At 35.5% G+C, this 21,765-nt stretch overlaps 1 protein-coding gene across 10 annotated transcripts in view; it reads left to right on the top strand.

Moving 5' to 3' along the window:
* Nucleotides 1–21,765, top strand: part of Gria2 (glutamate ionotropic receptor AMPA type subunit 2) — a 126,989-nt gene that overhangs the window by 70,064 nt on the left and 35,160 nt on the right. For all 10 annotated transcript variants that reach the window (XR_007835434.1, XR_007835433.1, XM_051199195.1 and 7 more), the window contains exons 4-6: nucleotides 1,532–1,728; nucleotides 6,947–7,000; nucleotides 11,637–11,798. Coding sequence is in view for 8 of the 10 variants with exons in the window: in XM_051199195.1 (XP_051055152.1) it covers nucleotides 1,532–1,728; nucleotides 6,947–7,000; nucleotides 11,637–11,798 (413 nt within the window). In the remaining 2 variants the exon portion in view is untranslated. The remainder of the gene's footprint in view (nucleotides 1–1,531; nucleotides 1,729–6,946; nucleotides 7,001–11,636; nucleotides 11,799–21,765) is intronic.

Genomic DNA, 21,765 nt, shown 5'->3' with positions numbered 1-21,765 from the left:
CTTGAGTCTGTTGCCATTATGATTTGACTGATGCTGCCATTTGATTTGACTGATGTTGCGTTTTCCTCATCTGTATTAAACGGGCTACAAATGGCCTCTTCAGCTTTTGACATATGCCCTCTTTGAAGAATTTACTTGTTTGTCAATACCAAAAGATATCCTAAATCATTTTGTCTACTTATGACTAACACAAAATCCATATGATTGTCAATGACTTTTTATAGCTTGAAATATTGGTGGACAAAACAGCTGTTCCCTTCCTGGCCATTGTAAACTTGGTGTTTGAACTTAGATTATAAGCAGATGTAGTCACAGCAGGTGAATTATACACCATATAGATAAAAACAGAAGTATGCTGATCATTCTAGGAGGAGGAAGATGATATAATGAGTCTGAATTCTTTATGGGGACTTGAGATCATGTTTCCATGAAGATATTCTTCTACATGATGAACTTGGTTTCATTGAGAACAGCTGAGATTATATGGAAGACAAGGACATCTATTATTATTATTTTTTTTTTTGTAGTATCAAACTGTAAATTTAGCTCTTTGCGAAACAACCCCAACCCTGGTTGTTAATCCTAAAGTTCTAAACATGCTTCAGTCCACATATAATTAAAAACCACAGGGACACTTGTAGAAGTAATAACACCCTAGAGCAAAAGTTGTTAGCAAATAGAAAAATACTCTTACATTTAAGAAATGAAGTAAATCTGTACTACAGAAATAACTGCCACCATCTGGTTAAAAAATGAACATTTTAATATCCATAAGAACAACTCTAACAACAAAAATAAACAAAAGGCTTCAGAAAAAGAAAAAAGCCTTTATTCTGCTGCTAACCAGAGACAACAAAGGGTGCATGGCAGCCTCTTAACTATCATTGTTTGTGGTATTCAGCTACTCAGGGAGTCTGTGTGGACATGTAATAAACCCTACAAAGTGGTTGACTATCACATACAGCTAAAAGCATTTTGCCTTCTATAAAGAGGAATATGCTTGGGATATTTTTTTTAATTAATCATTTTTTCTCTTTTATTTAATTTAATATTAAATTCCAATCCCAGTTCCCCCCTCTCTCCTTCCCTCCTACTCCCTCTACTCCCCCTTCCTCCTATCTGCTCCATGGAGAGGGTAAGGCCTCCCATAAAAATTCTACTAAATCTGTCCCATCATGTTGTTGAGGCAAGTTCATGGGTTTTTGTGTTTTTGTTTTGTTTTTATTTTTGTTTTTTTTTTCATTTTACTTAATTTGGAGATATTTAAGATCTTGCATGTCAGCATCAACATTTTACAAGAACCACATCTTAGAGTTATAAAGAATGGGATCCTTTGGCATTTTGTTTTTTACTTTTTAATCTGACACAGACATAAGCAGATATTTATAAAAATCATAGCTTCTGTCAGAATTCAGCCTCCCCATAGCTGTACAAATACAACAAGCTTAACAATGTGAATCTAGCCATTCCCCATTCATGTCAGAGATTCTCTCATATCTTCATCAGTCATCCTTGCCCATTGTTTTCCCAGGATTATCAACATTGCAAGCTGTGCTGGATTCTGCTGCTGAGAAGAAATGGCAGGTGACTGCTATCAATGTGGGGAACATTAACAATGACAAGAAAGATGAGACCTACAGATCGCTCTTTCAAGACCTGGAGTTAAAAAAAGAACGGCGTGTAATTCTTGACTGTGAAAGGGATAAAGTGAATGACATTGTGGACCAGGTTTGTTCTTCTGTTTTCTGCCAAGTATAGACTATGCTTGCAGCATCAGCACTGGCAAGGGTCATTCCGCAAGATGCTTGAACAGCAGTTTTCAGTTTATAGTTCATCTGCAATGCAGCAAAGATCATCAATTGAATTATGCCTCGCTTCAGTAAGCAATGGCAGATGATTGTCAATAATACTGACAAATTGATTTTATCACTGAATAACTTCAGTGTATAATACCAAACTTTCATATTTTACATAAATTTGTCATAAACCTACATGCTTTTCTGAGTTGGAAACTTTAGATTTAATTAAGTCAAAACAAGTCTGATGCCCTAAGGCAAAAGTGAATTGATTTGGGGTTTATATATGGTTATTTCAAAACAATATAAAAAGCCTATGTTTTTTTATACCTATGTGTATTATTCACTTTTCATTGATATGAAGAGACACTATGGCCCCATCAATTATATCTAAGAGGATACATTTAATTAGGGACTTTTTTACAGTTTCAGAGTCTTAGTCCATTACCACCATGCCAGAGACCATGATAGCAGGAATGGTAGGTATGGTACTGGAGAGCTTCATCTTGGTCTGTAGGCACAGAGAGGGAGGTAGGGTTGGGTATGGGCATTTGAAACTTCTAGTCCCATCCCCAGTGACACACTTTCTCCAATGAAGCCACACCTCCTAGGCCTTATAATCCTATCTAATATTTTCACTCCCTGGTAAACAAGCATTCAAACATATGAACTTATAGAGGATAGTCTTATTCAAACCATCACACTATGTCTACATCTTTAGAAAGAGGACATATTGTTTGTAAGAAGAATGTTTTGGTTTTGCATACATATCAGAAATTTGTATCCACTTAAAATTGTAATCTTTGAAATTTGAAGGAAATACAATTAAACCATGTTTAAGATGTGGGAAGTCAACAGTATTCATTTGGGTGTTAGAAAAAATAATTAAATCAGACATGAGAATGCTTTTGTTTATTCTTATCACACTGCCTTGTTTTAGGTAAGACAGTTCAGGATAGGACAACCATTAAGTGGTAACATAAGAACACAGTAAGAAAGGCAGAGACACTGACCAAGTATGTTTCATAATTTGTGTAGTAAGGCATCCTTCACCAGCCCTAGCTGGGATGTATGTGTGTGTGTGTGTGTGTGTGAGAGAGAGAGAGAGAGAGAGAGAGAGAGAGAAGTACAGAGAGAGATAAAGAGAGACAGGGGCAGAAAGACAGAGAAAGAGACAGAAAGAGATGAGACAAAGAGAGGAGAGAGAGAGATTACAACTGTTTCTTCCTTGAAAGTACATAAGATTGGAATGAAAACACACAGTTGTATACGCATCTATGCTCTTTCTAGCTTTTTGAGATAAAAACTGAAAATCACTAAAATCACTAATGTACTCAAGAGAACAACTCTAGAAACAAGTGTTTAGAAGCCTTAGTTGATGGGTAATATAGTTCTTAAGAAATAAAAACTGGAGTGTCTTAATGAAGAATTAAATAACTAAATCAAGCTAATGTGACCTATAAAGGAATAAGTTTTATGCAAGAAAGGAGAATAATTTCAATCTAAAAGTCTTGATTTTGGTCTCAGGAGATTAAGTTAGGATTGCTGTTAGTGTAGGCCTCTTGTTGCAATGAATACTTTAAAATCAAATTTGAATTACATAGGAGGTTTTTATTAAAGCTCAATTTTAATAGTACTTACTGGTTTGGTTTAAAAATTTAAATATCCCTGGTTCTTATAATAAACACAATTGAAAACCTTTATACCGTTGTGTCTTTCAAAAATGTGAACAGGGAAAGCAATGTTTGAACCAAAATCTGTAATTGTAGTTCTGTAAGTCTCCATGTAGCACCTCACTTAAGAAGCATTATATTATACATGTATGTCAATAATATACACCTCTGTTAATAGATTAAACAAGTGCACAATTGGATGGCATATCAGTTTATCAGCATTTATTATCTAAGTGAAGTATAAAAAGAATGACCAGAAAGGCACCTATTTGAATCTCATAAAATGAATTAAAGTCACGGTATGAAAAGCTATAGCACATATAGCTGTGCTACTCAGCTTCCTGTTACTGTAACAAATAATAGTGCAAATCAAATTATAGAGAGGAAATGTTTATTTCAGTTGATTGTGTTGGATATTTTCATTCTTAGCCAGTTGCCTGTAATTTTTCAGCTAGTGAGAAGTCTATATATAATGTCAGGTATATGTGTTGGAGGAAACTGCTTACTTCTGTGAGGCTGGAAAGCAAAGGAGAGAAGGGAAGAGATCAGAAGAGATCAGATTCTCTCAATCTCCTCAAGGAGACTCCTCTAATATTTATAGGATGTCCCATTTCTTAAAGCTTCTACCACCTTCTAATAGCACTAAAATGAGGTTCACGCCTTTACACATGGGCTATCGGTGGATCATATAAGATCTAAACTGTGTAAGTGACCTATAATGGATAGAGGAGGATCTACCCATCTTTTGAGAGGAATGATTTATACAAAGTGTACATAAATGGTAGTATTTGGCTATTTTGGAGCCATTCACTTATTTCTGAATGAATATTTCAAGTCTCCAAAGCTCTCTGTGCAAACACTTAAGTGTGTTTAAAGAAAGTTAATGCTGTAGTTACATAATCACAATGTATGTACCCACATGGATGTACCATGACTGAAAGGAAAATAAAAATGTTTTTTTTTTTTTCTGGGTGAGGATTACTGAATGTAATAATTTAGATTAGGCTAGGATGTTCTTTGAGGAGACGAATTCACCAAGTACAAGGTGTTGATAAGGCACACCTTAAGAAAAAGGACACTCTTTTTAATTCACTCAACTAGTATTTGCAAGAGAATGGACATGGAACAAAATTCTTTATCTTCATGGCATTTGGAAATTAGCAGCAGAATTAACCTGTATAAGATAATGACTATTTTAACATTATTTGATAAAATCCCAAAACACTTATTTCTAGCTGTGATAAGTGTTCAGCCACCAAAACACTTGTAAATTAGCATAAATTTTCATTGTATAGTACTAATTGCTATTGTAAAGCACATTATAATGGCTACTGAGGTTAAACACTAACATCTATAAAGAGTGTAACCTAGTGAATTTCATACCCCCTCTTTTTCCCAGTAAACAGAAGTAGGGACAACTGCTAACATTTGTACTGTTCATCTTAATTCTCAGATGGAAAACAGGGACATTCACACAGTAGCTTGCTCAATAGGCAGAATCAACAGATGTTCTTAACATTGGAAAAGTTTTCCACTTAAAAAGTACATATTTTCTTCCAGCGTCTGCCTTCCACATAGAGGATCTGAATTCTTGGGAAAGGCAATTTAGTTGTGTGATGCAAAAATGGATTAGAAGTCTATGTATACCTTAAATTCTTTTCAAACAGCCGTGACACAGTATCAGCATGGTATTCTGTAAAATCTTTTCTAGAAATTCTGTCCATGCTAGTGTCTTGGGTAATGAAAAATCACAGAAGTCTTCAGCCAGGAAGTGCTCTTTAGGCTGAGATTGGTTACAGCATGAATGTTACTAATTCATGAATACGCTAACATGGAGTAATTTTCAAGTGAGGAGACAGAAAATCTTGAGGGTTTTTTTTTTTTTTCTTTTTCTTTTTTTGTTAAAGAAGTGTGCTATTATGCAAAATAGGGACTGATATGTAAAATAAGGTTGTTTCTAAATAAAAAGAAACACACTAAATACAAAAAAAAGAGAGAAAGAGAAAGAGGAAGAAAGAAAGGAAGGAAGGAGGAAAGAAAGAAAGAAAAAAGAAAGAGAGAGAGAGAGAGAGAGAGAGACCATGTGATCTGGATGCAGAGGAAAGGAAAGGTAAACCTGGAGAAGCTTACAGGTTCACTGTTAGTTTTTAGTTTGTTTAGTAAGGGGAGTGGGAGAATCAGGAAAGTGAACTAATGCTTTGCATATTTCTTTTTAGCTTGCAGCTTCATGCTTTTCATTGTTTTGATTATTTTCTTTAAAAATGGAAAGGATGATGGTGCACACTTAGAATCTCAGCACTCTGGAGGCTGACACAGAAGGGCCACTGAGAGTTTGATCCAGGTTGACCTGCAGGCTGAGTTCAAGGAGATATTGGGATACATAGCGGGACCTTTTGTAATAAGTAATAAATACAGTTTAAAGATATTATTTTGAAAATAAATGACCCTAGACTTACTTGGCTCATCTAAAGATTTTTCAACTTTATGATACACTGGAAAACATGTCAAGTTAGCAGAAGCTGTCCATTTGCACTTTTTCCCCCGATGATGTCAAAATTCATCATAGTACTCACTATAAATAACAGGCTGTGGATATATGTCACCACTTCCCCTCATACATTCCAGTCATTAAAAAAAAAGCAAACTATACTTCTCTAAACTTTGGGTTATGAACTATGAAGGCAAGTAGATTAAGATAATTCAATACATTTTTTACCCAAGTTATTTTCATTTTACAGTGGGTTTGTCACTAGGTACATCTCTGTACTGTACTGCTTCAAGGCCATTCACCTGCCCCTATCCGCCACACCAATTATAAAGGGTACTGACAGGAAATGTGACTCAATAATGTCCAAAGGTGCTATGATTGTTGCTAGAGTTATCTCTTCTTCTAAGATGTAAGCTTATCTTGCTTGACTCATATTTATGAAGAGAAAACAGCTTCTTGGCTACTTCGTTGCCTAAAGATTAAAAAGTAATATTCATTTGAACTAAACTGTAAGTGTACCAAGAATAATATTATATTTTCTCATTAATGTCCATTATCATTCTATAAACACAATGCATGCCTAGTGTATATAGATGCATAGTTATATTTTAGATGTTTATTTTAAGTGGTTGTTTATTAGTAAGGCAAAGATATATAATGATAGAAATGCAATTATAACTTATTTTTGATTAAGCATATTTGAATCTATATTTCCCCCCAAAATACATGGGCATATTTGCACTATTAGAAAAGTTATTTTTGTTTAGTGATTGACTTTTTAATAGGTAATATTTTCTAAGCACCAAAATGAATTATTAGCTTTTCCTGAGAAACATTCTCTGTATTTGAAAATAATGTTTTATTAAACATGACTAGTAGTAGAACATAAAACCCCAAATTCCATCGTTTGTTAATCAGATCATCATATCAGTAATTTTGTACTGTTGTTCTTCACATGTATTAAATGTTTGTGTTTTTATTCTTGCTAGGTTATTACCATTGGAAAACATGTTAAAGGGTACCATTATATCATTGCAAATCTGGTAGGTGAATTAATTGGCATTATTTTACTACATGAAAACTTATTAAGATTTACTTACATATTTATATTTTATGGGTATGAGTGTTTAATATATATATTTATATGTCTGTGAACTAATGTATGTACCATACATGTAGAGTCCAGATGAGGGCCTTGGGTCCCCTAGAACTGGATTTACAGATACTTGGGATTCAGCATACGGGTGCTGGGAACTTAAACCTGGTCCTTTGGAGAATTAACCAGAGCTTATAAATATAGAGCCATCTCCCTGGTGCCCCCACATAATCTTTCCAATTGAATATATTAATTTGGAATGACCATCATTCATAAAGGTATTTAAAAATATAGTCTTATTATATTTTATAGTTGAGAAATGAAATATCTTACTTGGTTGCTTTAGATTTACTTCTCAACATACAACTTTAAACTAGTTTTAATTATTATGTGTGATATAAGTCTCCACAACAATATTTGCTCAAAAATTATCATGAAAATTCTATTTTAGGAGAAACCTTTTAAAAATATAAAGTTTAACTGTTTAATAATCCATTTCCCATCATTCTGTTTTATAAACTTATTGCATGCATTCTTACTTAAATTTTAATATATGTATAATATCTGAAACTGCTGCACATTTATGAGGATGTAAATATAGAAATATGATAGTATAATGTCAATAAAATTATCAATTATATATTGTAGATCATGTAATATTAATGTCTTAAAAATACTTAATTCCTGATTTTCCCCATAGTACATAACTAACACAATGAAATGAAAACTGAGTTCTTAAAACAGTAGATCATGTTTTCATCAGGAGTCTTATCAGTTCAATATAAATAAAAAAGCAGGTTAGCTAATTATATTTTTTGATTTTTTCTTTCTTAATTACAGGCAATCAATTTAGATTATTGAACATTTGTTTTTATTTCCAAAATTAGCTTTAAAAGAGTAATAAAATAGTCTTTGCTTTTCCTCATGATGTTTGAGTAGCTAGGACCCTGTTTGTTAGAAGTGAACTCTGCACCACCTCATGCACAAAGTCAGAAAAATATGCTGCAAAAAGAGGCAGCAAATGCAGGTTTACTCTATCTAGATCTTGTATCAGATAGGACTGCACAAAGGCTTTGTATTTATGCAAACACAGGCTTGTCCCTCAGAAAATATCCATGGCATGATAGAAACACACACACACACACACACACACACACACACACACACACAAAAACACAACAAATTTTTTGTAAATAGTGTTTTCACTAAGAACACCCAAGTCAGTATCAATGAGTGGCCTGGGTCTGGAAGAAGTTGACTGTTCAAGATGAAATTTTTCTTTGGTGGCATGATTACTAGCTGCTCTGACAATTCTCTGGGCTTTCCTCTTAGCATGTATCTAGGAGATTAGGAAAAACTCTGTGTAGACACAAGAGTTAACAGGAAACGAAGTTCTACAATGAGACTTTGCTGAGCTATGTTCAGGCCTAGAACAGCCGGTACGCTCAGTCCCCTGTGTGAATTGTGCCATTTGGTGAACAGTACAAAGCCACAGTAAAAGCTGTGATCTTTTAAAATGTCCAGATGGAGAAGATTATATTGGAACATTGAGAAATAATGACAGAAGGTGTCTCGTCAATTTGAAAATTGTTGGTAATGCCATGGAAAAGGAAAGAATTGTGAGCAAGTACATGCTCTTGTCATGATTCTATTTAGAAATCCACCTAAATTAATACTGAAGCTGAAGGTGGATCTAGTTTTCCTCTTCCAGACCCTTGATTTCCTCTCTTCATAAACTTCTGGTAATTCAGTTGGTGAATAACTCCCGCTTCTGATGTTATCTCTGAGAATTTAGACATTTCATGACATTGAACTCTGAAAAATGTCACCTGATGTTGAAGGGTTTTCATCTTCTGTTCTTAATAGAAAATTAGCCGTTTCCGTCTGCCCAGTATCTTATGCATGTTAGAAGAGATAGTTTTTAAAAGACTCTTTGAAATCCTCACATGTTGGTTAATCTATTTAAGAATTGCTAAATAGTGGTCTTGGCTCTTTAGATTCAGGCTGCTATTAATTTCTTGTTGTAGCATTTGAAAGGACAACTGGTCCATAATATGATGAGGGACTGGTCATAGGATCTTGTGCTTATGGTTCTCATCTTTGCTATTGTCATGGATTTAACTTATTGTTCATGATAAAGGATGTGTAGGTCCTACAATGCTAGAAATTTTAGAGATCGTCTAAAAGTTATGGTGATGAGTCACTTGATTTAAGGTTGTGAATACATCTCCCTGAGCAATATGATGGTATTGATTTGGTGATTTTTGCCAACTGAGCTGTAAGGCTTTGATCTCTCTGCTCTCATTTTGTTTTTGTCTTTCACTCTTCCTTCTCATACGTCCTCTCCTCTTTTTCCTTCTCATCCCCTATCACCTCCTTATATTTCTCCTCTTTTTCACTTACAAATAGAAATTTTGCAAATGAGTAAAGAAAGGAAGATCTATATTTAGGGTATCATGAAACCATATCAAAGCCTTCAGTTGAAAGCATTACATAATCATAGTAAAATGACAACAAATGAATATAATGATATGAAACCCAATGAAAGAGAAAATTAGAACAAAATTCAAGAAGTTGGAGACTTTATCTCAGGGCACTGAACAGATGAGGCATGAGCCAGGAAAAAGAGAAGGGAAAAGATGTGACAGGGGAAGCAGACTGGTAACCCTTGCTCTTTCTATCCACTCTTCTTTGGTCCCTAGAGGAAGAGCCTGGCATGGGCTCCATGCATACATTACTGAGAATGTGATGCTTACTGCAACATGTGAGGGAGCAATAGAACCAATAAAGAAAAAGTAACTAAGAAAGAAAAGGCTTCAGCTGATGTTTGGATTCAACCCGATTCCCTGGGGCTCTATGTTACATAAACTGCCCTGGGATTTTGAACCCAGAATCCAAATAGTTTTGTCATTGACTTAGGACCATAATGGCATGTCTTCCATTGTCTCTGGGAAATTCTGCCAAAAAAAGTTATGGGCATAAGTCATTGTCTAGAAAAGGAAAACTCTTATGGACCAAAACATCAGCTGACCTCTCAAATGTGTCCCAGGACAACTAGGTGCACCAATGAGGGTATTTACTGTAATAGATTTGACTCAAAGTTTTTTTTTTTGAAAGGAATAAATGTACACCCAAATATTCTCTCCACACACACCCCCAACAAGCAGGTGACCACCAAGCACATATTTTATCTCTAGTTCATATTACTTTTCAGAAAAATATCCAGATATAACTGGATTAATAGAGAGTAGAAGTTCTCATATAGAATTCCAAATGCTCCCTCCAGTCCCCTATAACTCAGCTCCCAGAATTTAGCCATACACACATACCATGTACACTTGGATTCTAAATGGCACAGAACAAAGAACCAAATCTAATGGGAAAAGACCAGTGACCATGCCTCCTGCCCATGTGGTTTACACCTGGCATCTAGATGAGCCTCACTTGCACACTAGAAATCCCAGGAGTCTATTTAGCACCACTACGTAGAAACAAAATCACTCTTTGCCCAGTTTAAAAGGATAATAATTGGCTGGGTGGTGGTGGTGCATGACTTTAGTCCCAGCACTCAGGAGTCAGAGGCAGGCAGATCTCTGGTCTACAAGAGCTAGTTCCAGGACAGCCTCCAAAGCCACAGAGAAACCATGTATCCAAAAAAGAAAAATATAATAATTCATGTTTTAAATACTAACAACATATAAAAGATACATGCTTAATTCAGGATATATTAAATCATTAGGCATGATAGAATTAATACGTTTAAAATGTGAATACGTTTATAATTGTCACATTGAAATTTTGACTTCTATTTCTTTGATTTAAAAAATTTTCTTAAAGTTTATAATAACATATAAGTTGGATTAGTGAAAGTTTAACATTGTTGTGTGGATTTGTGCTTATAAGTGCAACACTTGCATTTGTCAGACAGGGACATCAAAGACATTACTGGAGGATATGACTGGGCCTGTATGGCTATTGGGAGGGAACCTGGATCCTCAGCAAGAGCAGAATACATGCCCATAATCACCCAGTTTCTCTCCAGAGATGTAGCTATTGTTCAGATTCAATTATTGTACTGTATTTGTTTCAAGTATAGATTGAAATTGCACTTATGTTAAACAATTAAGAACAATGATTGGGTATTTGTTTCTTCCTCCTGATTTTAAAGATATTTTATCAGGTTGGTGAATGATCAGTTTAACTGAGAATATTCTGATCTATAGTTTCTACATGTAGATCTATAGTTTCTATATGTAAGCACATGGCTGTGCTCCATGATAATCTCAAGGAAGGAGACTCAGTCCTTACACGACACATGGAAAGCTGTCTCAATATAAGAGAAAACTTCTATGTAAATACTGTTGTGAGATTTTTATGAGATGAGAAGTCAGTAAACACTGATTAGGAACCCAGAATGATGCCTGTATGAGGTGTGATGAGGAGCACTGGCTGTTAAATGCATGAAACCTTTAATGTAGGCATTTTGTCCTCCCAGTGTGTATTTAACTTGTAAAGACCCATGTGTAGAGAGGCACAGGAGAGACTAACTTACCCAGAGATAACAAAATGTGTTTTATATTTAGGGATTTACTGATGGAGACCTGCTGAAAATTCAATTTGGAGGGGCAAATGTCTCTGGATTTCAGATCGTGGACTACGATGATTCCTTGGTGTCTAAATTTATAGAAAGGTGGTCAACACTGGAAGAGAAAGAATACCCTGGAGCACACACAGCAACAATTAAGGTTTGCATTAGGAGAAAGAAAGTGCTTAGAAAATGCTGGAAGTTATAGTGCGCAGTCCAAAAGGTGGTGAGCACACAGACTAATGAACACATTTTCAATATTCTGCCTTATCACATGAGAAAAAAATGGTGTGCTAGCATAGTGTTCTTTTGCATATGTATCTCCACAATGTTTTCATTCATTTACCTATCTATTGGAACTTTCATATTGTGTGGATTCTCAACTAGGCACTTTGTTGGCAAATCAAAGGACAGATTTCTGCCTGCACTCACAGACATAAAGACAGACAGAAAAAGGTCACAGTATGGGAAGGAACACTAAGCTATGGAACAGATGGCAGACAAGAACATAAATTATATGCCCTGGGAAGACTTCTCTGAGGATACAATTTTTAAACTTAAGACCTAAAGAACAAAAGGCTCTTGCTGTCACAATAATTTGTCTACAAACAAATTAAAGGATAATATATATGGACTTTTTCCAATCTTCAATCATGCCACTTGTATACAGTTTAGATAACAAGCATATGGTCACACAAAAGATGCATACATGTGGTATATATGAAATAATTAATCATAAGTAACCTGGACAAGGTAGAAAGCTGATAAAAATGGATTACTTTAATAATTGGAACATCAACATGGTGCCTACACAGTCAGGCAGAATCCTTGAAAGCTGATGAAATGCCACACCATGGAGTATGTAGTCTTGTTTTGTCCTGTATGCATCTAGACACTGAGTTCTTCCCACGTATATTATACAGACACACATGCACGTGTTTATTACCTAATTTAGGTATTTCTGCTGATGAGACTATTTATGATTTTATTGCTGATCTTACTGAGAGGAGAATTAAGATTCAAACTCGGTTAAGACAGTATTGTTTATTTGGTTGTGAGCCTAGCCTTTAATGGCTGAGCCATCTCTCCAGCCCTAAGACAGTATTATTATATTGAAGGCAAATGGTTTAGAGTATACATAATTGTCTCTTTTTATGGAATTGGAAATGTATTAAATTAAGGAGAAAAGGACACACACATATGTAGTTTAAAACATATTAATGATTTATGTATTGTGGAACATATACAAAGTTGTCAGGGAACTAGTTGATCACACATAAAGTGGATCTATAACTATATATTTGTATCTGGTTGTGAAATTATTTTAGATAAAGTATAGAAAGTTTGAAGTTCTATCTTTGGTATATATAAATAATTCCTTTTAATTTTAAGTTGATATCAGAGAAACATTTTGTAAGTTTTTGGTATTTTCTAAAAAGGTAAGTTCTGTTTGATGACCTTGACTTGAACAGTTATTCTGCCTAATATGTGACCTTTGGGATTCTGTAATGTAACACAGCTTCTGAGAACATTAGACATGGTGTCACACACAGGGCGTGTTTCCATCTGGCTTAATGGATATTTCACAGCTCATGTATCTATTTCTTGAACTTTAGGTTCCTTTCGCTTATAAATGATGCTATTTAAGATGTGTAATAGAGAATGCATTCCTCCCACATCATTAAATGAAATATGTGATGATATATTATTTATGATTTATTAAAGCTTGCCCATGTATTCAGAAAGTAAAGTCAGCCACAAGCTATGGAAGCCAGGCAGTGGTTGTACAGCCATTTAATTCCATCACTTGGGAGGTAGAGGTAGACAGAACTCTGTTGGTTGATGGCTACATTGAGCTACAAGAAATATATCCAGTCCTAAGGAAAAACAGCACAAACAAAGATAATTTCAGCACTTGGGATCACATTCTTTAATCCCAGGACTTAAGAGGTATTTAAAACAGGAGCAGGGTCTTACAGCTGGCATTAATTCTCCAGCCGCATTGAGGATAGGAAGACATTGAGTCTCAAAATTCTCCCACCATGTTGAGGAGAGCATAAAAGTTTGGGATTACAGTCTGGAGCTTGATGGAGCCAGGATCACCTTCAGTCTGAGGTAGAGTAAGAACTAGTGGACAGCTATTTTGATTTTGTGATCTTCAGGCAAGCTTTAATAAATCACAACTAATATATCACAGGAATCCACTTTCTCTTCACATTATTCTAGTACTCATTATAGTAGCCCCATACTGCTTCTGAGAGAAACAGAAAAATAAGATTTCAAATCATCATTTTCCTTCATGTGTCATATATCAAGATTCATGGGGCATAGGGTATCTAGAAATGCATTATGTTAAAATTTTGTTGAAACTTTGTCCCAGAATTCAAACCGTTGAGCTCCCCTCAATGTGCCTTTTCATTGCTTCCTTTCCTTCCACAATGTCTTCCTTTTGGCTACTACAGCCAATTTTCAGAGAGTTCATGATAGTTCTTAGTGGAATACTGAAAAGAAGGAAGGCTTATGGGTTTAAAACAGACTTGGAATCTACACTTGATTAGTTCAGGATTCTCATACATGCAGCACAATCATGGCTATTAATTCCCAGTTGTTGTTAAGACTAAATACCATTCTGTAGATGTTATCACAGTATGAGAAACATAGACCCTAATAAAGGCTCATAGCTTTTCCTATCCTTTTCCAAAATACAGGGAATTTCAGCCAGTTGCTGAGGTTTATTCCAACATGAGCATGTTGAAATTCCTCTGTTTCACACCAGTGGCTTCACACAGATCACTGAAAGCCTTTGGGGGAATTTATCTCTGGGCTGGAATTCATACTAATTCAGATACATATTGCTTTTGTACTAGAAGGCCAGAAAATGAATCACACAACAGAAATAAAAGTATGAACTTTGACTTTGAGGATGCATGGTCTGAAACAAAACACAAGTATGTCAATGTCAAACATAATAAAAGAAAATGTGAGTTAAGTGAGCCTATTCCATGCAGATGATTAGGGAAAAATGTGGGAAGGAAGTTAAGGAAGTATTTTTGTGTGGAGGATTCAGAATCAGAATACTCTTTACATGACATTAGAATTGAAAGAAAAGAAAAGGAAGGGGATTTGGGAAAGGTGTTATATGAAGACATAAAGTCATGCCCCAGCATGACAAATAGAAAACTGAAAATCTTATGCTATTTTAAGAAATAATTTGGAACCTGTGGAAAGGGCATGTTTTACTTGTAAGTGCTACAGTTACTCAGTAGTCCATAGATCTAAGAGTCTATGAGGCTAAACTGAGTGGATGCCTGAAACTATAGAGCATATCAAACTCTGCAATAGTGATTCCTGAATTACTGTCTGACCCTGGGTCAGTAGTTCACATCTGTGCAGTTCAAACAAACCTGTTAACTACAAGGCTGCAGTGGAGATTAAATAATTATAAAATGTCAGCATAGTGTTAGAAACATAAAAGTAAATAAAGGTTTATTTCCTTTCCTAACCCTTTTAAAATGAAGAAATCTCAGCCTTCTGTTTGCCTGTCTTCTCTTTCCCATCCTCTCTCTTCCCCCTTCTATGATCGCCCCTATCCTACTCCCACATGCACATAAACACTGCATTTTTATACATGCACTTACTGATTATAAAGTTCAATTTTATGTTAGGTGCAGTTAAGGATTAAAAACAGTCAATAATAAACACATCTATAGTAATATACTGTAAGAGATGTAATGTAAATGTGGGGGTCATAATATCTTCCTGTGCCATACTCATTCTTCCCTTATGTGATAATTTGGGGTGATGATACACTGTGATGAAGTGAGGTAAGGTAGATGATGCAGGCATTGCATCACCTTCCTCCTTTCTTTATTGAGTTTTTAATTTTTCACATAAAATGTTCTTTACTTTGTCACCAACTTATCAAAATTTGCAATTGCTACTATACTGTAGTGATATTACTAAGTGAAACAAAGCTTACTTTTGAAGAATCTGTGTGCTTTCCCTAGAGTAGATCTGGTGTGGATGCTATGAGTAATGGGAGGTGTCATATGTAGGGTGGATACACAGAACAAGGGCATGGCCTACATGTTATACAGAACAGAATGGGAGAGGATGAGATTATACCCTGAGTATCAGAGCAGAAAATAATTTAAGGATTATGAATATTTGTAAATATGTTTTCCTTTTTTATTTAATTATAAAACAAGGTTGTTTTACATGTCAGTCCCAGTTCCCTCACCTTCCCATCCTCCCCTACACCCTCATCAAACCCCAGCCCATCCATTTTCAGCTCCCCAGGGAGGGTGAGGCCTTCCATGGGGAGTCTTCAAAGTCTATCATATCATTTGAGGCAGGGCCTAGGCCCTCACCCATATGTCTAGGCTGTGAGAGTATCACACTATGTGGGATAGACTCCAAAAGTCCATTCCTATACTAGGAATACTGATTCATTACTAGAGGCCTCATAGAATACTTAGTCCTCCTAACTAACACCCACATTCAGGGGGTCTGGGTCAGCCCTATATGCTGGTTTCCCAGCTATAAGATGGGGGTGCATAAGCTCCCCCTTGTTCAGCTCAGCTGATTCTGTGGGTTTCTCCAGCCTGGTCTTAATATCTTTGCTTATCATTCCTCCCTCTCTGTAAGTGGATTCCAGGTGTTCAGCTCAAGGTTTAGCTGTGGCTCTCTGCTTCTGCTTCCATCAGCTACTAGATGAAGGCTCTAGTGTGGCATATAAGGTAGTCATCATTCTCATTATCATTGGAAGGGCATTAAACAGCCTCCCCACTATTGCTTAGATTGTTAGTTAGGTTCATTCTTGTAGATCACTGGGCATTTCCCTAGTGCCAGATTTCCCCTTAAATCTATAATGACTCCCTCTGTTATGGCATCTCTTCTTGGTTTCCTCTATTCTTTCCTGTCTCAATCTTCCTGTTCCTTCATTCCCACCTCTCCCCCTCTTCTTTCCCCCTTCTCTTTCTCCTAACTCTCTCTCCCCTCCCTCTCCCCTCCCCATGCTCCAGAGATCTTGTCCCTTTCTCCTTTTCTGGGGGACCATGTATGTCTTTCTTAGGGAACTCCGGTGTGAATTGTAGGCTAGTAATCCTTTGCTCTATATCATATATATATATATATATATATATATATATATATATATGTGTGTGTGTGTGTGTGTGTGTGTGTGTGTGTGTGTTAGTACATCCCATGCTTATCTTTTTGTGATTGGGTTACCTCACTCAGGATGATTTCTTCTAATAAACAATATAAATTTTAGGGGATAGCTGAACACTTAAAATTGTAACCATAAAGATAAAAACATTGATATGAGAGAACTAATATTTTTTATAATTCTTTTTTGCTTTTCTAGGTAGAAGTAAGAAGGTACTATATAGGTGTATAAATAAAGAGTACAGTTTTAGTATAATTTTTTGCTTAATGCAGGGGAAGCAACCCTCTGTAATGAGGTGACTGTAAAGTGAGGTAATTCTCTTTCATCCTGTTTTGGGGGACCTTTTTTGTTGTAGCAGGTACACTGTTGATTAAAATCACATTTTAGGACTTTGCAGTAAGAATTTTAAAAATCATAGGCAACAAGAGCTTTAAGTTTTAAACTCTATTCCATTCTAATTCATCAAATCAAATTCTTCAATGGCTAGACTTTAGGACTTTTATCACGTTTTAGGAGGGATGAATAAATATTTCAGAGCTTAAACTCCTAAAATGTAATGCTGATCCTACAGTGTTTTAATTAAAATATATTCAGTTAGTGCATGTGAAACCTTAATTTGCTATTTTACATATTTTTACAAAGATCAAATAAATAGCCGTGTTTAAATTCCTTCACGCTTACATAATTAAAAGTAACAGGAGTCATAGCATTGAGGCATTAAATCAGTAATGTTCTAATGACATGTAGCAACATTCATGTATTCATTCTTCTGATCTAAATACATGTATTGCATTTCTACTATGCAGTAGGCACTTTGTGAGATATAACACAAACTATTGATGAGCTTTTATATTTGAAACTAAAAATAACTTTGTAGCATTGGCATAAGTAGCCTTGCCTCTTTATTATCACTTAAGAACTTTTTTATTTTCCATGGATGCCTATGCCCTCTTCAGCCTCTGCAAACTCTTCACACTGTCTTTCCCATACCATATCATGGCAACTTTAATCTCCATGTGTTGTTTAGACCAAACATTTGGAAATATTAACACTACCCTACCTCTGAGAACTATTATCTAACCTGGCAGGAAATCCATTAATTCTGACTCACTTCATGCTTTGTCCAATGCAAACCCCAACAACCGCCCACTCTTTGCCCTGTTACAATGTTATCTTGAGAATTGCTTCCTCTGTCTCCTAGGCCTTCTGTTTGTGTTCCCTTTAAAATGGAATCAGAGTGTTTTGTGGATTATAATTGCTGTGGAATTTGCTTTAAGTCCTTGCCAAAAACATTTCCTTTGATCAAGGGTAGCAGAAGACCCCTGAGCTGTTTGTTCTGGTGATAAATTAGAAAGTTTTACTAATGTAACCTCACTTTGTATTGACAAAGGACAAGGGAAAATAGACCTTTCACCTTTCACCTCTCTGAAAGCTTTCTAAAGGAGACAGGGTGTAAGGAGACCTATTAGTATAACAACTATTTTCATTTTTAGATACATTTTATGTTTTCAGAGTTTCCATCTGGCAAGGCATTCCTATCCATGCTTCCTTTTCAAATAGTAAACTTTGCTGCTCTCTGCATCATGATGTCCTGTTAGTATTAAGGAAGTCAACTATCATCAGGAACAGACAATTATGTAGCACCTTAAATAATGTTTTTCACACAAGAATCTCATTTTACTCAAGAGCCAATTTAACACATATTCTCAAACTTTCTTAATTGGTGCCCTAAGAGAACAATTGGGCCTGTCTGAAAATAGTATAATCTTTCTCAATCCAGTAATTAACATCGTGCATTAAACAGTACCCTGAGATCCTAATAGAATTAATTCTGCTCTGTGAGTATTTAAACTGACCACAGACACAGCTAAGACTCAGCATTTACTACTGCAAATATTAAAATAATTTACGGTACCTCAAAGCTTCATCCATTTAAACCCATTATTTTGTAGTTAAAAAGACATATATAAATTGATCCCATATATTTACAAAACTGATGTTGCCAAAATTATATATCCTGAAAAAAGTATTTGCAAATAAATATATATTGTGGCATTGAAATGAATTATTCATATTTATGATTATAATGAAGGACATCTGTGCTCAGCTGCAGTCACTCAATTCTTCCTCAGAAGAACATTTGCAGGTCAGCAAGATTTCTTCAAAATCAGCTGCAACAATTATATGAAAGGCCACGTTGGGCCCTGAGTAAAAGCTACATAAATATTTCTTATTTTTGCTAACTCTTTGCTCTCACCCATAATCTCTCCATCATTTAAAAACTCCAGTGACTGGTGGGTAGACATCTTTTGTCACCAGGTGTAGAAACTGAAGCCAGAGTAATCACCTTAGCCAGTCTGTGCTTTTTCATAAGTTGTTAACCCTAAGGAACTATGTACACAGAGGCAGCAAGCAGTGGTAGCCAGGAAGTGAGGAGAGTGACTGATTTAGCCCTGAAATGAAAGCTGTACCTCAGAACAAGTCCTCACTATGTATGTATGTATAGTATTCTTTTGAAAATAACAATCTTATATCACAGTCATTGAGATTAGTTTTTGTTACTCATGGAAAATAATAAAATATGCTAATTCTGGTTTCTTTCCACTGAGCTCCCATTTCTGTCTTGGGTAATGAGACTCTAGGCTTGTGTAGTTGCCAAAGGGGTGGGGTTTCATGGATGTTTCACGCCTCTATGCACTGCAGTTCCAAAGGGCACATGCTCAAGATGCTTTACAGTAAATTAAAGCTGACCTTATCACAGACATTTCTTCCAGAGGGTGGACAGTTGGTGAATTTGAAATTAATATAAGTGAATAATTTTAGGATCACAGTGCACTTTCTCTTGCTGTTCTTTTTCCTTGAGTCTCTATTTGACTCTTAGATATTGCAGGGAATTAAAATAAAAGACTTCCTAATTTTTTCTTATAAATTTGTTTAACTTTCATAGAACCCATTATTTTAATCCTGTTGAAAATTATTTTATAAAGCAAAAACCATAATGTTTTAAAGATATATAATAATATGGTTTAATTAAATAACTTGTGCTCTCTTAGAAATAAATACAAGAATTTTTAGCAAGCAATAAAAGTCCGATGCTGGAGTATGTCATGAGAAACTTTACTTTTACAGACAGAAAGTTATTGCTAAGGGACATTTCACCTGTCTAGCAGTGCTGAGCAGGTGGGAATTATCACTCAGATGTCTTAGGCTACATTGTTTATTGTGTGGGTGACCTGTTTTCTTCACTGATTAGACCACAAAATTCTGTTATTGCAGAACAGATATTGATTTTTAAAGCAAGTGAAAAACCCTTGCTTTACAGCAAGACTGATAGTAATCAGAACAAACTACTGGTCAGTAACAACACTTTTAGCAAATCTTACAATTTGCCAAGCATTCATTTCCTATCCATCTACTTACTCAACACAACATTTGCCAAATACAGTGACTGTCATGGTGTGCCTAGAACTGACTGGTTTCTTAGGATTCAGACTTTCTGTTTTACATACTGACAGTCCAGGCACACCAGAAACTCAGGTCATTATCTCAGAGTGACAGAGAGCTGGCTTCAAATTCCTCCTTTGTAGCAAAATTTTGGGGCTATGTGAAAAAAAGAAATTATATGAACTTCAATCTTCACTTATAAAGTTAGAATAAAACTATTTGTGGCTTTAGGTTTTTTTAATAAATACTAGCTGACAATAAAAATTATTTGTGGCTTTGAATTTGTCCATAACTACAAGCTCACAAGTACTAAATAGAGCACAAGTTGAACATGGACTCTTTTTCTTCACCTTGCTGTTGGGTACCTGCCAACATAGTACAGACACTGTTTTTTGTTTCTCTAAATCTTATCATGGCTCTCAACCTTCTTAATGCTGTGACCCTTTAAAACAGTTCTTTATGTTTGGTGACAACCAAACATAACATTATTTCATTGCTACTTCAAAACAGTAATTGTGCTACTGTTGTGACTCATAGTGTAAAAAGCCTGCAGGATATGGGATATATGAGCCACGGAGTCAAGACCCAGAGGTTCAGAACCTCTGCCTAGGTAGTATCACATAGCAGTACTTTGGTAACAACCCCAAGATAAAGGAGGAACAAGAGGCAAGTCTAATCCAGGCCTGCTTTCTAGCATATGAGTCTGTGCTTTCTAAAGTATACTCAAATAATTTTAGTTTCATAGTAAATTGAAAATGCTGAGATTTATAGGACTTAAAAAACATTTTTAGTAGTGACTAAAGGTTAGTATTTCTGTTTCAAATACCATTTTTTTTGTTTTGTTTTCAAGATGTAAAACACATGTGTAAGAAAGCATGGCACCATACAGTAATCTACAAAAGCTTACATTGTTTTCATTGTGCCCCTCTTTCATATTCATTCTGCACAGGGTAAGATAAACACAAGCTTTTTCCTCTCTGCCACTCCTTTTGGGTGTGAGAAACATCATCATCTGTTACCAGTGATTACACTATTTCTTTCTTGGATGATTTGCATGTTATCATTGGACATAACAAACATTTAAAATGAATATTTCATTTTATCTTTAAAATATAAGACTAAATAAATATACAATTAAAATGAAATAAAGCATGCATTTGGAAAATGGACCATGGAAATGATTCCCCAGATTTCTTGTGCTAGTATGGCCATGCTGGGCCTGTGGGAAGCACTAAGCTGAATGGCCCCCCACTGAAGGATAAATTCCTAACTCAGCTGCAAGAGTTCACAGAACATAAACACCAGGGCAGAGATGCAGAGGTTATTTTCAAGGAAAGAAGATAGTTACACAATCATCACGTTCTCTTCAAACTAATTTTTGTTTACTCTAGTGAGCATGGAATCAAATGGAAATGTTTCACTCTTCCAATCAAAATTGTGAGCACACTTGTTTAGAAAAATAAATGAACCAAGAATGCAAACCAGAAGCTAAAAGGCACAGCGTCACATACTG

Source organism: Phodopus roborovskii, unplaced genomic scaffold, assembly GCF_943737965.1.
Source record: "Phodopus roborovskii unplaced genomic scaffold, PHOROB, whole genome shotgun sequence".
NCBI lineage: Eukaryota > Metazoa > Chordata > Mammalia > Rodentia > Cricetidae > Phodopus > Phodopus roborovskii.
Note: the sequence above shows the minus strand (reverse complement) of the source record. Positions and strands in the feature narration are given on the sequence as shown.